The 20,432-nt window shown below is 32.1% G+C and overlaps 2 protein-coding genes and 1 long non-coding RNA gene across 3 annotated transcripts; all 3 read left to right on the top strand.

Moving 5' to 3' along the window:
* Positions 1-3,205: 3,205 nt before the first annotated feature.
* LOC111708204 (uncharacterized) lies at positions 3,206-5,584 on the top strand. Its single transcript, XM_023481508.1, has 6 exons — positions 3,206-3,265; positions 3,489-3,549; positions 3,830-3,881; positions 4,293-4,375; positions 4,909-5,008; positions 5,406-5,584. Exons 1-6 carry the CDS (start codon positions 3,206-3,208, stop codon positions 5,557-5,559), a joined length of 510 nt encoding a protein of 169 aa, XP_023337276.1. The 3' UTR covers positions 5,560-5,584.
* A 2,184-nt stretch (positions 5,585-7,768) lies between these two features.
* Positions 7,769-11,579, top strand: LOC111708210 (uncharacterized). Its single transcript, XR_002766606.1, has 3 exons — positions 7,769-7,963; positions 9,521-9,572; positions 11,424-11,579. It is a non-coding gene; the product is annotated as an uncharacterized LOC111708210 (long non-coding RNA).
* Positions 11,580-12,554: 975 nt separating this feature from the next.
* LOC111708207 (uncharacterized) lies at positions 12,555-16,721 on the top strand. Its single transcript, XM_023481511.1, has 4 exons — positions 12,555-12,626; positions 13,304-13,433; positions 14,442-14,508; positions 16,012-16,721. The coding sequence occupies exons 2-4, from the start codon at positions 13,313-13,315 to the stop codon at positions 16,202-16,204; spliced, it is 381 nt and encodes a 126-aa protein (XP_023337279.1). The 5' UTR covers positions 12,555-12,626; positions 13,304-13,312; the 3' UTR covers positions 16,205-16,721.
* Positions 16,722-20,432: the final 3,711 nt, after the last annotated feature.

Raw genomic sequence — 20,432 nt, 5'->3', positions numbered from 1 at the left:
GGAATAGGGGAATAGGGTATATTGGTTCGATGGAGAGGGAAGGGGAGTTGGAGGGGGGGGGGTAGAAGAGAGAAGGGGGAGATTAGAGGGAATCAATTAAAAATTGAAAAGATGAGAACGGTACAAAAAGAATTATATTGCGTTAGAGTGCGTATCAAAGAATATGAAAAATGTTAATCGCAAATTCAGAAGGTTGGTTTAAACCCAGTTTTGAATTCTTTTCTTTTTTTTGTTCAATGTTTAAAAGTTTTGTGAGGGGGGGTGAAAGGGCTATTTATTGATCTATTTCTTGTTGCGTCTATGGCTCGTACCTTATCGAAGTTTAAGGGGAAAAAAAACCACACGGAACCATCGTCAAATTGTGTACTGGAGATTAATATGACTATCTTCCCCCCCATAAAAAAAACATAAATCTAGGGAAGAGTAGAGGTTTCGTGATTGTAACTGAAGAGGTTTTGTGATTAATTTGATTAATATTTTTTTTTTAAATTAATACTTAGGGTCGTATCTGGGTTGATGCAGTATTATTGATGAACACGGATTTCTAGAGCGAGTTGCATCTATACGATACATCCAGACGAATATAGAGATTGTATCACGGTTGATTGATACTTGAGAATACAGTACATCTGGATTGGTATAGTCGAGAACTTGATGGAGTAGGACATTTGCTACGAACATATAAAAAAGATATCTGCTATTTCAATATAAAGTAATTGAAACAGCAGATATCTTTTTTGAAGTCCTTCTCTTTTTACTTTTAATAAGCTTTAAATACAAATCTTCACTTACTAAGCTTTCGGTACTTACAGTAGTGATCTGCTGTACACTAACCTGCAGTACACTAACCTGCAGTACACTAACCTGCAGTAAACTACCCTGCAGTACAATAACCTGCAGTACATTAACCTTCAGTACACTAACCTGCAATACATTAACCTTCAATACATTAACCTTCAGTACACTAACCTGCAGTACACTAACCTGCAGTACACTAACCTGCAGTACACTAACCTGCAGTAAACTAACCTTCAGTACACTAACCTGCAGTACACTAACCTGCAGTACACTAACCTGCAGGAAACTAACCTTCAGTACACTAACAAAATGAATTGTGGGTTTTAATAGAGAGTGAGGACTGACTTAAATGTTTGATAAATTCTTTATTACTTCACAAAGCAACATTTTCCAATTCAACTGAAAAGATATTTTAAGATCTGCACATGTTCCTATTCAAAATCAGAGCTGCTAAAATGTGTGCAATAAACTAAACCCCGATTGAGCAAATATTACTCAAAAATATCGCAAGGGAGTTGAGTGGTGTTTCATGCAACATTTGCAAACTTTGAACATCTGCCCTTCCTCATTTACCCTCTCTAAACCTGGAAACATCCTTGTTTTTCAACAACATAATTGATTAATAATATTTTTCCTTTAAAAACTTCGACTTTGTTTTCTGAAAAATCTTTAAAAATCTGCTGTTTTGTGTAAACAATTGAATACTTTTAACGATTTTCTGAAATCCTGGACCTGTTAATATGAACAGCCAATCCTGTACACGTAAATCTTACTGGTTTTTATTATACCTCAACCTTTGAAGAGCCAGAGAAGAATTTTTTTGAATTTCTCATAAATTTGCTTTTCTCTTGCGTAAAATAAAAACTAGAGGAGGTCACAAAGTCGTACTAGCAATGTTGCATAAATTTGACTTTCACCCACTGCAGTCTAATTTGCAGTGTTTGCGTACTACCCCCCCCCTCCCCCTCCCCCTACCCTGAGTGTTTGAAATTGAGAAATGTAAACCTAACATCCAAAACACTGAAAAAGTAATAAAGGAATTGAGTCTTTGACACAAACTCTGATTTTCTAATCCTTATATCTCTGCAACCCGATGTCGTAGACCTTAGATATTTCAAACTATGAATTCTGTTACATAAAATTATCTTAGTTTGAAATATCAAAAGTCTACAACATCAGGTTCCATAGATATATGGATTAGAAAATTTAAGTTTGTGGCAAAGACTAAATCCTTTGCAAGCAATGTAAGTTCAATATTCACTTGTTTCTGTTTTTTTTCTATAAAACCCAACATAATTAGTTAAACAATATAGAAAACCATTAAATACTATTTCTAATAAACATGGCCCACCTCCCCCCCCCCCCCATTTAACCTTGCTTGTCTAAATACTTCCCCCTCCCCTCCCCTACCTCCCTAACGACGTCAGCCTAAAGCAATTACGTTCTTAAGTTTTTTTTTCTTAGCAGAAGTATGTTGATTCCCAAGCTAGTGACTTATATTTCTTTCATATATTGTAGTTTATTACAAATCCTACTTTTAAATCTTTAAAGGCAGTGTTCACAAAGTGTAAGGGGTATAGGCTGAACCGGAATCAAATTTGTATTAGATCGCTTCTAATTTTACTTTATTTACAACCAATTTCAACCATTTACTTCCTATAGACTAATAATGATCAAATCCAAATTTTATACGGATTCAGCCTATTCCCCATGTCATTTTTCGGGAACACTCCCTTTAAATAAATTTTCTGGCTTAAATTCAAATGATTTAAATGAAAAGTTTTCATTCGCAATAGAGACCCTTATTAATGATTAATGGCACAATGTATCTATGCTGGATACTGGTGATTTTTATTCAGTCGAACTAACTGAGTTGACAAAATCGGTTTGATTTATCTTTGCATTTTATGAAGCAGTTTATTTAAAATGTTTCTTATTAAATACTTTGCTCAGTAAAATTAAACGTTGAAAATTTTTTTGGTTCAATTTTCACAAATCTTTTCATCATTAAAAATTCGATATATTTAAATTAAATTAATTTGTAAAAACTGATTTGAGCTATCTATGTTCTCCAGCTGCAAAAGTTTTACATTTTTTGATTGTACATATCTTCCTAGAATATCTGTTTTAAACAATATTTGTATTAAACAAAAAAAGAAAATTTAAAACTTTTCTCTTATTATCACATTCATTTTTAAGAAGGGAATGATTGCTTATGGGGAAATGTCCCGTTTTACCGTCCTGGTGTCCGAATTTTACCGTCCCGTGGAGTCCGAATTTTACCGTCCCATGGAGTCCGAATTTACCGTCCTGGAGTACGAATTTACCGTCCTGGAGTCCGAATTTTACAGTCCTGGAATCCGAATTTTACGTCCTGGAGTCCGAATACTTTTTAGATTTGTCTAAAATGTCTGATTGCGTAAATATGCTTGGTTTATGTCTCCCAACAGATATGTGGTTTAACCAGGCAGAAAAAAAAGAAAAAAGTTACAAAAATTAACATTCTCTAATTCTTTTTATTTCAAAAAATTAACCATGCACAAATTCTGGACACATAAATCACTTTAAATTGTTATGTAACGGACATTCATTTAATCGCTTAAACAGTTTATTATTGTAAAGATATTTGTTTTTTTTGGGGCCACATTTTTTTTATGGATTCGTTTTTTACTTTTTTTTGTAATGATAAGCCATTGTATCCGCCACACAAATATACATTAGCTGCCAACAAATCTTACACTCTCTGGGAAGGTAAAAAAATACTCATTTTCACGTTTGAATATGCGAAGAAACTCGAAGTTCTTGCTATAAACCCAAAATTTTAATCCCAATTTCTTTGCAATATGATGGATTAATATTTCAAACTGAGACTATATAGTGGAACAGAATTCTTGAAATATTAAAGGTCTACGATATCGGGTTGCAAAGATATAGGGATTAACAAATTATAGTTTGTGGCAAGAACTCAGTTCCTTTCATTTTGAATAATCAAGATCAAAGTTGAATTCACAAACTATCTTCTCACTTTAAGGACCTGGGATTTGGGCTTTGAGAGAAATACTTAAACGCTCATCACAAAACAGGTTTTTTTTACTTTTTTAATATTTAAAAAACATTGAAGTAAAAAACGGCAAAATTTTAATTGCATTACACTTGCACAATGTTCATTTATAGGGAAAATCATTTTACGTTTACTTGTTCAAATTGTGCAAGTATAATGCATTTTTGGAGCAAAAATATTGAAAGTTTTAGTTTGAATCTGATTTGAATTATAAATTTTTTTTTTCTATTTTTGTATTTTTTTTATGAATTGTGATCAAAAATATTTACAGTTTTAGTTTGAATCTGATTTGATTAGAAATTTTTTTTGCATTTTTTTTTATTAATTGTCATGAAAAATGTTTCTTTGTAATTTTTAAACGCAACTTTCGTGTGCAGTGTTAATAATCTTTAATATGCTTAATGAAACGTGTTCTTAATTTTAATAAATTTAGAAGTTGTTTGAGCATAAATGAAAATCTTGTGAGTTCTCCTGGGTATCATCCAATACTCAACACAATAAGACTAGGAGCTGCAGGTATAATACAGGGTTATCCACAAAGGATCATAACTTCAATGACGACCTGAAACCATTTGAATCGGAGAAACTTGACCTGAAGGTTGATTTTCCTGAAATACAGGATGTCAACGGTATTCACGTCAAACTAAACTAAACTGCACAAAAAATTGTTATCTTAGATATATTTTATCATAATTTCTTTTATAGGAGAGCTATTGAGAAGAATAACATGTTTTTGAATTGCTAATATGTAACCGAGTAATTTTTATTCTTCTACTTGTGAGTAAAATCAGAACTAGAGAAGCAACGAGATCACAAAGTCATACGAATAATGTCAATTAAATGTGACCTTTCTTCTATGGTAATCCTGGTTTTCAACTGGATACCAGACTTGGAACAAAGGATTTAGTGACTATATTGACCTTTTTACGTGACATTGAATTATCTAGCCTTAATAATAGATTTTTCTTGACCTCTTCCTTTTTCTAAATTCTTATCAGACTTGCACGAACCTTGTCTACGATGATCATTTAAATGTTTCATGTTTTAAGATGTTGCTCCGCTTGATGTTGTTTATTCTTGGAACCGATTTCAATACCTTGACTACAGTTATCCCTCCAGCTACTCTGAGATGGTCATCATTTCTAAAAAGTAAAAAAGAGAATAATAGTCGAATATTTTTTTTACTCAGAAATTAATTATATAACTCTCTAATTTTTAATTTGACGCTATCCCTACAAAGGTTTTTCCCTCAGTCCACTAACAAAGTTTTATGTCTAGTTAAAAAATTGCTATAACCTAAAACGATAATTCTTCCATGAAACTTAAACATTTCTTAGAAAAATGAAAGCACTGAGATAATTTTTTCATTTTTGAGTTTTCAATTTTGGTTCTCTCACGTCGACAAATGTTTAGAATATTTGGCAAGCTCATATTTTCCGAGTATTGAGTTTTGGATATTTCGCGTTAAAAGATTGTAGGGTACACTGTGTGTAATTGAAATAGATAAAAATATTAAACAATCTCTTTAAATTCCTTCCTGATTAAGGACGACCTCCAGTATCTCAGGAAACATTCTCACTAGCGTTGCTGATCTTTACAGTAGTATTTTCTTCTTAATCATTCCCATCCTTCTCATTCTTCTCTCCTGTCTGGCAAACAAGGTAAATAAACATTGCGCCACAAAAAAAACAAAGAAATAACGGGAAATTTGACAATTTATGTTTATGATTGAGTTTGATAAAATTTGTCTACGTCATTTTTGGAGACAATGAAAAACAACTGATTTTGACAGATTATTATGAAAACTGTTAAAAAAGAAAAAAAATCTGATATTTTTACTATATTTTTTATTTCAATAAGTATAAAGCCTACCATTATGTAGTCGGCATAGATCTTTAAAAGCTTGAAATACATAGATACCTTCCAGATTATAATCTGGTTCAATGTTTGTAGATGACAGAATTATATTTTCTATTAATTTAGGGAGCAGAAATACAAAATATCTCAATGATTACAATTTTCTTAACAATATTCAGTATTCTCATAGGACAAGGGGTGTCTTCTAGGTTTCAGGTAAGAAAAAATTACTGCAATTTCAAGGACGATGATTTTTAGAAAAACTGAAAGGGTTTAAGATTTAAAATGGGGTGTACCTAAGACCTAAGATAAGAAATATCCATAAGCCAGATTTGTTGTTGTTGTGAAAATCATAGTTGCAAATTTCCATTTCAATTTATGACAAATTGAACGCAATTATATCGTGGTATTTAAAGAACTACAGATAGTTATCAAAGTCTCTTTGTGGGTAACCCGTAACCTTTCAGTCTCTAGAGTACTTTAAGTTATATCTAAACTCTAGAGTACTTAAAGTTATATCTAAACTCTAGAGTACTTAAAGTTATATAAACTCTAGAGTACTTAAAGTTATATATAAACTCTAGAGTACTTAAAGTTATATCTAAACTCTAGAGTACTATAAGTTATATCTAAACTCTAGAGTACTTAAAGTTAAATCTAAACTCTAGAGTACTTAAAGTTATATCTAAACTCTAGAGTACTTAAAGTTATATCTAAGCTCTAGAGTATTTAAAGTTAAATCTAAACTCTAGAGTACTTAAAGTTATATCTAAACTCTAGAGTACTTAAAGTTATATCTAAACTCTAGAGTATTTAAAGTTAAATCTAAACTCTAGAGTACTTAAAGTTATATCTGAACTTTAGAGTACTTTAAGTTATATCTAAACTCTAAAGTACTTAAAGTTATATCTAAACTCTAGAGTATTTAAAGTTATATCTAAACTTTAGAGTACTTAAAGTTAAATCTAAACTCTAGAGTACTTTAAGTTATATCTAAATGCTAAAAATGTTCTAGTTACCGTTGAAAAAATCTGGAAAATTCCTGGTGATTATCACAACTATCACTGGATTCTTCTTTACAACTCTGTAGGTTATCTTCATACAGTGGTAACCAGAAAACAATGGAATGATCATCTTAATTTTTTAAAAGTCTCAGGAATCGATTTATTTCTAAATATGTGTCATTCCTGAGTTGGAAACTTTTGTTGGATCTCGAGATTAAGCAGTGGCCATGCATCTTATAGCAAACTTAAACAGATTAACTTTATTCTTCTCCGATATCCCACGGTGGTCATGCCCTACATGGATAACTTAGATCAAATTGCTCCTCAAATTAACAATTGTCCACATTAAATATCGTGATCCATGAACCGTCAAGATCAAAGATCATCCACACAAACATTTCGATCTTTGAACATTTAAAAAATTTATCAGTTATCAAAACAAAATATTTCAAAATCATCATGATTTCTTAATCTAATAATCGAAAAAGACGACAATCATTACTTTCCTGGTTTTATGAATCGAGAGTTTTGGAAATAAGTAATTGACTTATAAAACATTATATTTTAGATATGGTAGTGTTATTATTTCCAATCTAATGGTGAAGGCTAAGAAACCAAATATCGATACTTTAGGCAAAAGAAGCATCAATTAAAAAACAAACTAAGACGACATTCAAACACAACTGTTACAGAAGTAAACCGTTAACCTTCAGTCTTATTATTTAAAAAAATACCGATGCTGATTTTTTTTAGAACAACTGCTAGGTTTTCATATTTTAAAAATTACAAATGTCAAAAAAACAAGAGATATTTCAAATTTTTTAAAACGCAACAATTTTTAATAGAGTGAGTTCGCCAAGAACTCTCAAAGGTTTTATCAAGGTCAATTTTGAATTTTTCAAAATTTTAGTTGTCACAAAGGATGTTATGTTTGAATTGGGGCAATTTAATCTGTTGAATTAAAAATATCAACTCAAGAATTTATTTCAAAACTGTGCTTTCTTTACCTTCTATAGAATTGATATATGAATTGGGCCTATATATTTCGTAGCATATATATAAATAAGTAACATTAACCCCATATCCAAAAATTCGAACCTATCCCTTGAGTAAAATAATCCATTTAAAAATTTCAAAAGAATATGATATAAAGGTACACATCACAGCATAATAATCAATAAAGGAAACTTTGTGGAGGATTTCTTTAACAACAGTTTGAACCCGAACCTAGCAGCATTGAAAGGTAGTAGTATGGATTCTACTTGTGCCTTGAAAAATTAAAATTAGATTTCAAAATTTATACTTTAAGCTTTTACTGAAGATCTTTAAGGATCCTACAACTTATATTTCTAGTGCTTGATCCTATCATCTAGTGCTACTTTAGCGATTACACCTATCAGTGCCATTTCCAGTGCTTGATCCTATCAGCTAGTGCTACTTCTAGTGCCTAAACCGATCAGTGCTATTACTAGCGCTTGATCCTATAAGTTCTATTTCAAGAGCTTGATCCCATCATTGCTATTTCTAGTTCTTGATCCTATCATTTCTATTTCTAGTGCTTGATCCTATCAGTGCTATTTCTAGTGCTTTATCCTATCTGTTATAGTTTGCAAAACGTCGGACTGTGGTTGAGTTTCAAAAAAAGCCCATTGCTATAAGAAATAAATTAAAAATCACTCACTTAATGTGATAAAAATCAAATCCAACTAAATAAAGTCTCAGTTTAAGGTTGAAAGTATTAACTAGGGTAATACCATTACCAGGTTGAAAAGATATAGGGATGATTATATTTGAATTAGTGGCAAGAACTCAATACATTTAGGTAGATAACAAAATCTTAAAATTCAAATAATTTTTTTCCTTAGTCCGACGTTTGTTCTGGTCTGACGTTTGTACCAGTCCGAAGTTTGTACCAGTCCGACGTTTGTACCAGTCCGAAGTTTGTACTAGTCCGACGTTTGTCCTGGTCCGACGTTTGTCTGCTAAGACTTACGTTTGTACCGTCCGACGTTATGACTAGTACCATTTTTAGTGCTTGATCCTATCAGTTCTATTTCTAGTGCTTGATGCTATCAGTTCTATTTCTAGTCCTTGATCCTATCAGTTCTATTTCTAGTTCTTGATCCTATCAGTTCGATTTCTAGTCCTTGATCCTATCGGTTCTATTTCTAGTGCTTGATCCTATCAGTTCTATTTCTAGTTCTTGATCCTATCAGTTCTATTTCTAGTGCTTGATCTTATCAGTTCTATTTCTAGAGCTTGATCCTATCAGTTCTATTTCTAGTGCTTGATCTTATCAGTTCTATTTATAGTGCTTGATCCTATCAGTTCTATTTATAGAGATTGATCCTATCAGTTCTATTTCTAGCGCTTGATCCTATCAGTTCTATTTCTAGTGCTTGATCCTATCAGTTCTATTTCTAGTGCTTGATCCTATCAGTTCTATTTTTAGAACTTGATCCTATCAGTTCTATTTATAGAGCTTGATCCTATTAGTTCTATTTCTAGAGCTTGATCCTATCAGTTCTATTTCTAGTCCTTGATCCTATCAGTTCTATTTCTAGTACTTGTTCCTATCAGTTCTATTTCTAGTGCTTGATCCTATCAGTTCTATTTCTAGTGCTTGATCCTATCAGTTCTATTTCTAGTGCTTGATCCTATCAGTTATATTTATAGAGTTTGATCTTACCAGTCCTATTTCTAGAGTTTGATCCTACCAGTCCTATTTCTAAAGCTTTATTTTAAATTCTAGTTCTTAATCCTACGAGTATATATATTCTTATTATATCTATCCATACAGATCGACTGGATATACGAGAACATCTTCCAGAAGCTGAGGATCACAAAGACAGGTTAGTCATCATAATTAAAATCTTGTTTAAAAAATATATATTAATCGACACACGTAACGTTTTTATATTTTTTCTTTTTTAAAGTTTTAAATGTTTATTTAGTAAAATGGAGAAAACAGAAAGTAATAAATATAGAATTACAAGGTTTAAAAGAAAATACATGGTGAAAACAGGCAATTGGTCTCGTTTTTTCGGGCATATTGAACAATTTTTTTTTCTCGCTACAATACTCAAAAATAGTGACAGGGAGTACTGCAGCAGAAGGAGGTTTACTTGATCCAGGAGAAAAGGGGCGTAATTTATGGAAAGAGTTTGATCTGCCCAGCTGAGGGATTGGAGATTCCAAGGTTGCTTTTTCGGACTTGGAGTGGTCTCCCCATTTTTTCCTGTATTGAATACAACACTTGGGGTTCCTAAAAATGGGGAACCTAAGTCAGAGGTTCCTTTTGCAGAGGATCCAGCACTAGTATTTTCTTTCGAAGATTTGGCTCCTGCTTTTCAGGAACCAGCACTGCAGAGTCCTCTGTTTTGAAAGGAAACCGCGCTAGAGGTTTAAGCTTGGTAGGAACCAACCCTTAGGGCTCCTGAACCTACTCTGGGAACTTCTGATCCTAAGGAATCAGCTTTGAGGGATCCTGATCCTTAGGCACCTTCTTTGTGGGCTCCTGATCCTAAGGAACCTGCTTTGAGGGCTCCTTCACCTGTGGACCCAACTCTGGGGACTTCTTCTGCAGAACCTGTGTTCGTACCTCCTACCCCTGAGGAATCTTCCCCATGGGTTCTAGTTCCAGGGAAACCCGCAGCAAGGTGTTCTTTTCAATCTTTTCTCCTTCTCCTCAGGTTTCTCTCCTGTGTTGTTGGTCTTTGGTTCTTTTGGTTCCATTCTGACACAGGATATGTGTAAGAGAGAAGAACTCCTGGCACCCCCTGAACCACAGCTTTAGTTTAACTCTCCATTGAGACCGGTGTGACAGCAGCGTTTGTATAAATCAAGAACTACAGCCGGCATAAGACATGTTGACAAGAGCAGAGTTAATGGCTTTTCAAAAATGTTAATTTTAGATCTGTAGCATAAATAATGAATTATTTGAAGAAAAACAAATGTACACACCGACTGGCCTTTCGACCGCTCTGTATCCTACCCTTTGCATTGAAAAAAAAATCACAAAAATCCTTTAAACCACTATTTCTTAAAAGTAAAAGAAATCTTAATGTTTTAGTTTCAAAACTGAGAGTGTTAAGGCAGAAAAACTTGAAAGTGGGAACCAAACGTCCCCTCCCCTCCGCCACAGCCTGTTTAGGGTTAATAATGTAACCGCCCCCTCCCCTCCGCCACAGCCTGTTTAGGGTTAATAATTTAACCGGCCCCCTCCCCTCCGCCACTGCCTGTTTAGGGTTAATAATTTATCCGCCCCCTCCCTCCGCCACAGCCGGTTTAGGGTTTATAATGTAACCTCCCCCTCCCCTCCGCTACAGCCTGTTTAGAGTTAATAATGTAACCGCCCCATCCCCTGCGCCACAGCCTGTTTAGGGTTAATAATTTAACTGCCCCATCCCCTGCACCACAGCCTGTCTAGGGTTAATAATGTAACCGCCCCCTCCCCTTCGCCACAGCCTGTTTAGGGTTAATAATGTATCCGTCCCCTCCCCTCCGCCACGGTCTGTTTAGGGCTAATAATGTAACGCATATTATAAAACAATATACAACTTAAAGGAACAATAAATCCCATTATAACTTATTGAGCAGAAGATATTTTTGCTATTTTGATTTTTTGAAAGGTAGCTGAAACTATTCGTCTAGTTTTAGTATTTTACTCTGCTTGGTAAACAATTAATGGATTATATTTTCAGGCAGAAGGCGATACTGGACGATATATTGTCCGACGATTATGTCCATGTGGACGATTTACCGAATTTTGGATTCCTCCTTAACTCTTTAGGTTTAGGAGTTACAAGACAGGAATCAAATCAAAAATATTATATTTACCATTTTTTTCTATTTGATATAAGCTGAACAAAAATACAGGGTTTTCCACTAAACATAATAATTTATGAATGTTTTGAAATTTCATTTTTATGGTTTCATTTGCAATACAAAAAATATTTTCAATCATAATTGTGATTTCAAAGCCAATGCATATTATGAATGAAAGGCCGTTATTTTCTGTATTTCCTTTTCTAAGTGAACTGTGCAATTGTCACAAACTCTTATTTCTTAACATAATAGCTTTTTTATCCGTCGTATAGAACTTTAATATTTCATTCTATGAATACTGCCAAAGTTTAAACTATCATACCTTCAAGTTGCAAAGATATTAGAAAATTTAAGATGTGAGAGAAGGTTTTATGTGTATAAACATTAAAAGATGAGAATAAATAACGAACCATTTAAATATTGTTATTCATAATATAATCTTTAGAAGACAGGACCTATATCCTATATATTTATTATCAGGTTTAGTAAAATCTTTTAGCAATTTTCATTGGCAAAGATGAAGAATAACAGTTGTCAATTGTAATGCTTTGAAAATGTTTTACTTAGAATGTTTGAAGTGCATTTTACAAAATATTAAAGATTTTCGTTAAATTTTTTTTAGCAAATTTCTGCATTCTCTATTTTAAAATTTCTGACATTGTAGCTTTAAGCAAAGGCTAAAAAACAAATGATTTCTTCGATCAAGATAAGAGTAAGGGGTTTCCAGTCCAGATTTTGACTTAGAATTAATAGCTAATCATTCAAAAATGATAAATAATACATTTCGGGATGTCTATATCGAAGAAACATTGTAAGTGGAATGGCTTTATACTGCATAAGTTATAAGTATTATATAGTCATATATATTTAACTGTCTCTGAAGTATTCGAACCCGTTCTTAAATATTTGTTTAACTCAGTAACCTCTCTCTAATCTGAGACTATGGATGAAACAATCTTGTGTTGTTCTTCAAGTCATGTTTATATTCTTATAAAATTAAATTTTATTTGACGGCTATCTAGAATTTTCATATTTCTACCTGGAGTGATAGTAAGCCCTCAGGCTGGATATTCCCTAAGGTGAAGATTTTTTTAAATGCTTTGTAAATGATTGAAAGGAGAGAGAGCTCCTCTCTATATTTAAGTTTTATTAGAAAATTGTTTGTTTAAATGGACTGTCGTTGCATTTTTTAGCTTAAAAAGTGTTTAATTCTGATATCTCCCTTCCATTGTTAATGCAAGAAAATTCTGTAGAGAAACCACAATTTAAAATAATGAATTGTTAAATGCTTCTCTTCTTCATTCTTGATCAAACAAAGCTTTAAAGAGAACCGTTGGGAATCAGACATTTTGTGTACAGTCCCTTTACCTTGAAAAGAAGTAGTTTAATGTTGTACAGTCCCTTTAACTTGTAAACAAGTAGTTTAATGTTGTACAGTCCCTTTAACTTGAAAACAAATAGTTTAATATTGTACAGTCCCTTTAACTTGAAAACAAGTAGTTTAATGTTGTACAGTCCCTTTAACTTGTAAAGAAGTAGTTTAATGTTGTACAGTCCCTTTAACTTGTAAAGAAGTAGTTTAATGTTGTACAGTCCCTTTAACTTGTAAAGAAGTAGTTTAATGTTGTACAGTCCCTTTAACTTGAAAAGAAGTAGTTTAATGTTGTACAGTCCCTTTAACTTGAAAACAAGTACTTTAATGTTGTACAGTCCCTTTAACTTGAAAACAAGTAGATTTATATTTACCAAATTTCAGAATCGAAGCATGGTTCAGGATGCTCAGGTGAGAAGGATAAACACAGGACTCCTTCGGCTCATGTCTACCGGGATACTGGAGTTTATGAGGAAAACTGTCTGGGACAGGGTCTACAGAGAGTTCCATACAGGTATTATATGTACATTGTACATCCCTATATATATACTTTGCTTTTGTGTCCGGGTGTTTTTTGTTTGTTTCTATCCGACACACGTCAAATCGGCTGAATCAAATCTACGGGGTTCAAATTTGTGTGGGACCTCACATGACCCCAGGGAAGGTGGATGCTCATAATCACAACACAAAATTATAAATCCGCAAAATTTTATTATTGTTTCATCAAAGAGAAAATCAGATGGTCCCTTTATAACCTTTATTAGCTTTGTCTCTGATCAAGTATGAATTAGAAATCAATGTTTATAATTCGGGAAAAAAAGTGACTTGCGCTATTCTACTGCAGGAAAACAAACATATAGAAATTGTCAAAATTAAACACTTTTAAGCCTAGAAAAATATCAATATCTTCCATATTATTTATCAGATTATAGTTTCAAGGGTATCGTTGCAAATCGGGTAATGCTTCGCGCCCTTTTTCAAGTAACAAGGTTGTTAAGCTTATTACTAGAACATAAAATAAATAAATAAAATGTATATTTATAAATAAATATGTAAACTTAATAAATTACAAAGATAAATTTTTCGCCAAAAAAAAATTATTTTTACACTTAATAACGAACGAGTCTTCTTGAGATGGGATTTTGTCTGCCAACTTTCTACCTTAGAAATGAATATATTTAATTATGTTTAATGTTTAAAGAAAAGACGATTTCTCGGCAGAAATAACTGTTCTTAAAGATATTCACAAGGGATCTGAAAATACCACAGAATAAAATTGCGACAAAGTAAAATATATCTTAATATGAAAAGTGGTAATCTCTGTTTGTCTATCTATCTGCGTGTCCGATCATAAACCCCCAGACCAAGTTGCTTCGAATTTAGCTCAAAGTACTTGATAGAACCAAGGGAACGTCTTATTCATGAGTTCTAAGTTTAATGGTTTGACATTTAAATAGAAAAATTTAATTCCAGCCAAAGCTAAGTTCCCGAGCTAGCTTACATATTTATAATACATGTCTAGGTTTGATAACTGAAAGGGTAGAGAAGAAATGTAGTGGATATTTGAAGGACAGATCTGTATCCATCAGGTTTATCTAAAATTATCATTTTTTGCAACGATTTTGGGCTGTATTAGAATATCCTCTTTTACATTGAAAGTTAAATATAAAGTTCTTGTATTTAAAAATAGCGCTTTTTGCCTTGTAATTTGAAACAGGTTTTCTCTCAGGCAACATGCTCTGATTTAGAAAATGTACAGGGTTTCTCAAAAGGATGAGACGGTAAAGACGAATTGAAACTCTTGAATATTGTGATCCCAAGTAACTTAAGTTTTCTACCATAGTATTTTCATGACTTTTTTAATAATAATTAAATAATTTTGCGTAGCATGAATAATGACACTAAATCAATAGTTATTTAGTAGATTCCAATTGACTGTGGAGTTATTGGGTTTAACATTCACTTTTTTATGTTGATACTGCTGCGTTCAACGTAGGGTTGTTATTCGTTTTTAAAAACGATAGTTTTTTTTCGTTTTTCAATCATTTTCAAAAGCGATCGTTTCGTTTTCGGAAAAACGATAGTTTTTAAAAACGACCCACTCGCTTTGAACTTTTAGAAAACGAATAACGATCATTTCTGAAAACGATTGTTTTAAAAAAAACGACCGCTTTTAAAAAACGACCATTTTTGAAAAAAAAAATTATCGACAATCATGTTTTTCGTCGTCGTTTTCATTTCAAAAAAATGAAAACATTAACATCCCAACTGCGTTCATAAAGATAAATATAAATTTTCATATTTATTTGAGCTCTCTGTATTGTACAGGGTTTCCCTCTTCATATTAGATAGTTTAGTTTATAGTTGTAAATTGTAAATTAAGGGAAAATTTTAAAAGAATAAATAATTTTTTTTTAAATGTTCAAGGCTTATATATTTTTTTTGCAGAAAATACCAGGTATTTTAGTATTATATCTGCGTATTTTGGCATTAAAGCTTGGAGATAATCCAATATGATAGAGCATAAAGTATATATTAGAGGGGAATTTAGAGAATCTCTCGGTATGATTTTTTTCAGTCCCTTTCAGCCTCAAAGGGAGTTCAAAGTGTACAAATCATGTAAATGTTCACAAATTATATGCAGTAGAGTACATTAATAAATATGTTCCCTAGACTATCCATTTTAATTTCAAATTTGTAAAGCTGTTAAATAAACTTTATAAAATGAATTATAGGTGAATAAAAAACATCATTTGATTTATAATTATAACGGAAAATCATCGTTTGTAAAGTGAAAGGCATAAATTCTATGTGAAATGATCATTGGTCAATTATGAAACTGCAGCCTATTTCATAAATTGATTTTCTTTTAATATTAATTTTAGATTTTCTATATAATGATATTCCAGGGCCCAAAAGGTTATATAGCATAAATATGTGAAGTACACCTACAGTATGGAAACAGTAAAACAAAATGGCCGTTTTACACTTTTTTCTAGTAAATTCCCCTCTAATATATATTCTATTCTCTTTGTGCTCTGTATTTTTAGCTCTGCCTAATTGTTAATGATTGATTAATAAACTTGTTTTAGGTTTATGCAACCTTTAGGTAAACCCAAACCCCTTGATCAAACAATAGTTCTAGATTTCAAACCAAACCAACAGAAACTATCATTAAACCATCTGGCATTTGCATTCATGCTACTGGCAGGTAATTCATTTTTTCAATCTTTTCACCAAAATTATTCATCCTTGTTTCCCCTAAGTTCCTTAACTATCCCTTGAGACAATTAAGTAAAAAACATCCCGTTCTGCAAAGTTTTCTCCAAATCCAAAGACGATGCAATTGTGTACACTCTTTTTCGGAAAATTACCAATTTTACTTTAAAAGTGAAAATTACGAACGTTTTGCCAGAATTTGTCTCACACATTTGTACAGGACAAAACTTAGGGTTCAGAAAAATTGTTCACAAGATTTAAAACTTACAGTTTTTCAATCATAGCTCAGTCTTCTTTTTGAAGAAGGACAAAATGTGTTGAATATATCCAATATGTTACTAGTTAAATTTGTTTCGCACATACTTGTCCGTGAAATCAAAACCAAAGGAGACACGATATGTGTAAACCATACAAATTGAGGTGTAATTTCCTTAATCATGCATGTGATGTCTTGATTTAGTAAATAATGTGAGTTCTAGCCACAAAACAAAATCTATGAAACCCCATGCTGTAGAATTTTGATATTCTGTTAGGTCAAATAGTTTTAACTATTATAGAGTCTAAAACTAAAGAATACGCGAATTTTAAGTTCGAGGTTAAAAGTTCTGTAAAATAATGAATAGCTACTTAAATATTAAACTTTCTTAATTTAAAATTTGAATTTCCCTGGAAAAATCTGAACCAATCAGAGAAAAGGATTTACGGAGAATATTACATAACCATCGCTAATCAGCTGTTATTACGTAACCGAAAACAAAACATATTTCGAGTTACAAGTTACAACCGTGTTTTGGGTTTACATGCAAAAATTAATTTATCTAAAACGTGAAATTTTTTTAACAAGGTTTTCACTTTTAAATTTATCGTAAAGTTGAATGATTCACCGCTTTCTCAGCTGAATAATGATTGAATAATAGACAAATAGGGAAAATGCAGGATTTCAAGATTTTAATCCTGTGTTTAAATATTTAACTCGTCGATATCGGCGAGTTAAATATTTAACCACAGGGTTAAATATTTAACCTCACGGTTAAAGTTCAGGTTTAAATTTAGTCAGAAGTGGCATTTAACCATGAACTTAAAATTTAAGTCAAAACTTTTCGTTCTTTAGTTTTAGACTCTGGTTACACCTTTAAGTTGCAAACTGTAACCTTTAGAGAAGTAATTTTGCGTACTGTACGTTTTGCCGTCTCTAGTCTTACGAGGAGTTGGTACAGTACTTCAAATAAACCGGAGTTTTCAGTTCAGGTCAAGGATATCCCGGGGGGGGGGGGGACATTTCTTAGATCGCCGAACATTTTTACTTGTAAATATAAATAATATAAATTTAATGAAAATATCTTGTTCACAGTTAGGTACATACTACATACAATGTGTCTAATTAAGAATGTTAAAGGGACTGTAAGTGTAATTTCAAGTGACCCTCCATGCAAAGATGACAATGCCCGATTTGCAACGGAACCTTTGAAATCCTTAAAACCTGCTCAAAAATGTGGAAAAGACACTATACCGTTTTTCTGATTTAAAAGGTGTTTATTTCTGTAGGTTTCTCCAGTGCGCTTCCTATAAGCAATAATGCGAAGTCACTTTCACATAGAAACCGCATTGAAAATAAAATTTAAAGAGAAGAAAAACATTGATAGTTTGATTAAAGGTGGTGTCTGTATGTAACTCATTTTAATAAAGGTTGTGCGAAATGTATTCAAGTCTTAATTGTTTAATATCATGAGACCATTGATAACATGGAGCGTTTTATTCTTATTTTATTTTAGAAGAAATTATTTTAGAAGTAAGTATTTTTAGGAAAGCTCCAAAGTTCCGCGGTCATATTTTTTATACGAACTTTATCCCATGGACTATTACAATTATAGACAGGGTTAACTACAAAAGATGTGGCTTCAATGACGACCTGGTTCCATTTAGAAACATAAATTTAAAGGTTGAAGTTGGTAATTAGTAAGCCTTACGTTTCCAGCTGCAGGTAAGAATTTATTTAGAAACAATTTACAGTCATGTCTCTGAAGTATCATCCTTTGTGGATAACCAAGGAGTAGTCTATGTTAAAGCTCAATCAGAATTGAATTGAACGTTTACATTCAAACCCTAAATACAAACAGATAATGAAGGATCAGTAAAAATCGAGTAATTTCAGTTGTAGAATCTGGTATTGTTTGTGAAAATATCAAAAAATATAATTTTAAAACTTTACCGAGATTAATACTAATTAATATTTTGTTTAGTTGCTTATGGAGCAGGGTTTCTTGTTCTTCTACTGGAAATATTCATTAGTAAAGGAAACCCGCAGGTTTAGCTGATATCAGTGAGATGTAAAATGTATGAATAAAAACTACAACCAAATATAAATATGGTTATATATAAGCATGCTGACTTAAGGCTTCGTGAGAATATTGGTTAAATTTGTAAACCAGAACCCTAGATAAATTAGACTAATTCTTCTAAGTTTCAATACTTGAAGTTATCTTAACCCAACTGATCTCCGGGTTCTATTGATTTATCCACCCGGCGTCTGGAATGGTCTGACACGATCCAAAAGCGTTCAAATTTGTATATACTCAACAAAGCCAATTGTGCCATTTAATTTAAAATCGTTAACAAAAATTAACGGTTTATTAAAAATAACAAACGAATGTGTTTCTAAATCCCAGCGACTTTTGTTAATTTGTTATGTTAACATTGCACGAAACTTAAATAAAATAAAAAATAGGTTCATATATTTTGACGCGATTGAATTTTGTCTTCAAGATTTTCTGAAACTGATTTATGAAATATCTTCCTTTAACGAACGAAAAAAATGAGATCGTTGACGAACGAAAACTTCAAACTCATAAAGATGATGGAAAATATGGCGAATAAACAAAATGTTCCGTTCCTGCCTAAATAAAAAACGGCTGCCAGAATTTTTTAACGATTATAATTTATAATCGTAATTAGTAAAGTACATATTAATTCTCGAAATGAATATATCGGGAAAATATGTGTAAGGATATGTGCGATACAACCATGTCCAATCTGATTGGATAATTTAAATACTTTCAAATTGATTTAAAATTCGTTATAATAACCATCAAAATCGATGTTAAAAACCATAAGAAAATAAAAAAAAATAAAAATTGAACAAATGGACAAAAGGGAAACGAACTCGGATCATGAGATGGACAAAAATAATTTGCAAATATTCACTTTTTAAAGAATGTTTTAAGAAAATCATTATTCATTGAGATTGCTTCTGCCCAATGAAGATTAAAAACTAACTAGTTTATATGTAAAGTGTTTAAAGTGGTGGTGGGGGTCGATCTAATTAACGAACTTTTACGTAAATCAGGGGCGGGGCGGCTTTTTAACCCTTTTCAAGGATTGGAGACAAAAATACTCTCTTTTTTCTTAAAAAATACTGAATTACAGTTTACAATTAAATAAAAACTATTTTTTCTGTTCATTTCTGTGAGATCAGTCATAAAATCTCTGATGTATTTAGATTCTCGTACTTAAAGTAAATTTCACAAAACAAGGTCCCAAACCTTCTCAAGTACGCTAACTTTTAGATGATCGAGTTCATGTCCAGGAAGGTTAAATGTTCTCCTATAGGCTGGTTTGTATGGAGGTTTCGCTAATTAGGCGTAATCATTGCAACATTTTGCAAAATTACTTTAGTAGAAATTACGCGAAATTACAGAGCAATTTTGCGAAATCAAAGTTTCGCTAATTATGCGTAATTATTACAAAAATTGTAGTTTCGACAATTTTACGTGAAATCCTGCGAAATTACACGAAATGAAAATTATTTCGCGTAACTGCAAGTAATTTTGCGTAAGTAAATAATCTAATACGTTGGAAACCCTAATTATAATCAACCTTTGACGAGGGGCTTGAAAAAAGTCTACGAGCTCATTGCATGGAAACATTGAAATCTAGCCAAGATATCCCGAGGAAACGGGACATTTAGCAAAAATTTTATTAGGCAGCGCGTTGGGTTGATGGCTACCTGAAAGTGAATACATTTAATTTGGCATTTATATGCGTTGTCACTGGCAAAGATCGGATGGAATAGGTAAAAATATCAAATTTACAGGTTTCATTTTGTTTTGTTAATGATAGGTAATCAAGATAATTAATTTAAGTTAATCCGATTAATATCAAATCTCACTTGGAACTGATTTCCTCAAGTTGTATGAGTTAGAAAATACGATTTACAATACAGAGATACTCACAATTCACATACACATACAAGCATTTCTAAACTTTTTGAAAGTCATTTAAAATTTACAAATTGAGG

Source organism: Eurytemora carolleeae, unplaced genomic scaffold, assembly GCF_000591075.1.
Source record: "Eurytemora carolleeae unplaced genomic scaffold, Eaff_2.0 scaffold855, whole genome shotgun sequence".
Lineage (NCBI taxonomy): Eukaryota > Metazoa > Arthropoda > Copepoda > Calanoida > Temoridae > Eurytemora > Eurytemora carolleeae.
This window is presented reverse-complemented; position numbering and strand designations above follow the sequence as displayed.

Excerpts from the sequence above, each read along its gene's own strand:
- LOC111708204 (XM_023481508.1), top strand. The coding sequence starts at position 3,206 with ATGTCTGATTGCGTAAATATGCTTGGTTTATGTCTCCCAACAGATATG. Across the intron at positions 3,266-3,488 it reads CAGATATGTGGTTTAACCAG|CCATTGTATCCGCCACACAA; the intron begins GCAGAAAAAAAA and ends TGTAATGATAAG. Across the intron at positions 4,376-4,908 it reads AATAAGACTAGGAGCTGCAG|ATGTTGCTCCGCTTGATGTT; the intron begins GTATAATACAGG and ends TCATGTTTTAAG.
- LOC111708207 (XM_023481511.1), top strand. The coding sequence starts at position 13,313 with ATGGTTCAGGATGCTCAGGTGAGAAGGATAAACACAGGACTCCTTCGG. Across the intron at positions 13,434-14,441 it reads CTACAGAGAGTTCCATACAG|GTTTGATAACTGAAAGGGTA; the intron begins GTATTATATGTA and ends ATACATGTCTAG. Across the intron at positions 14,509-16,011 it reads GACAGATCTGTATCCATCAG|GTTTATGCAACCTTTAGGTA; the intron begins GTTTATCTAAAA and ends AACTTGTTTTAG.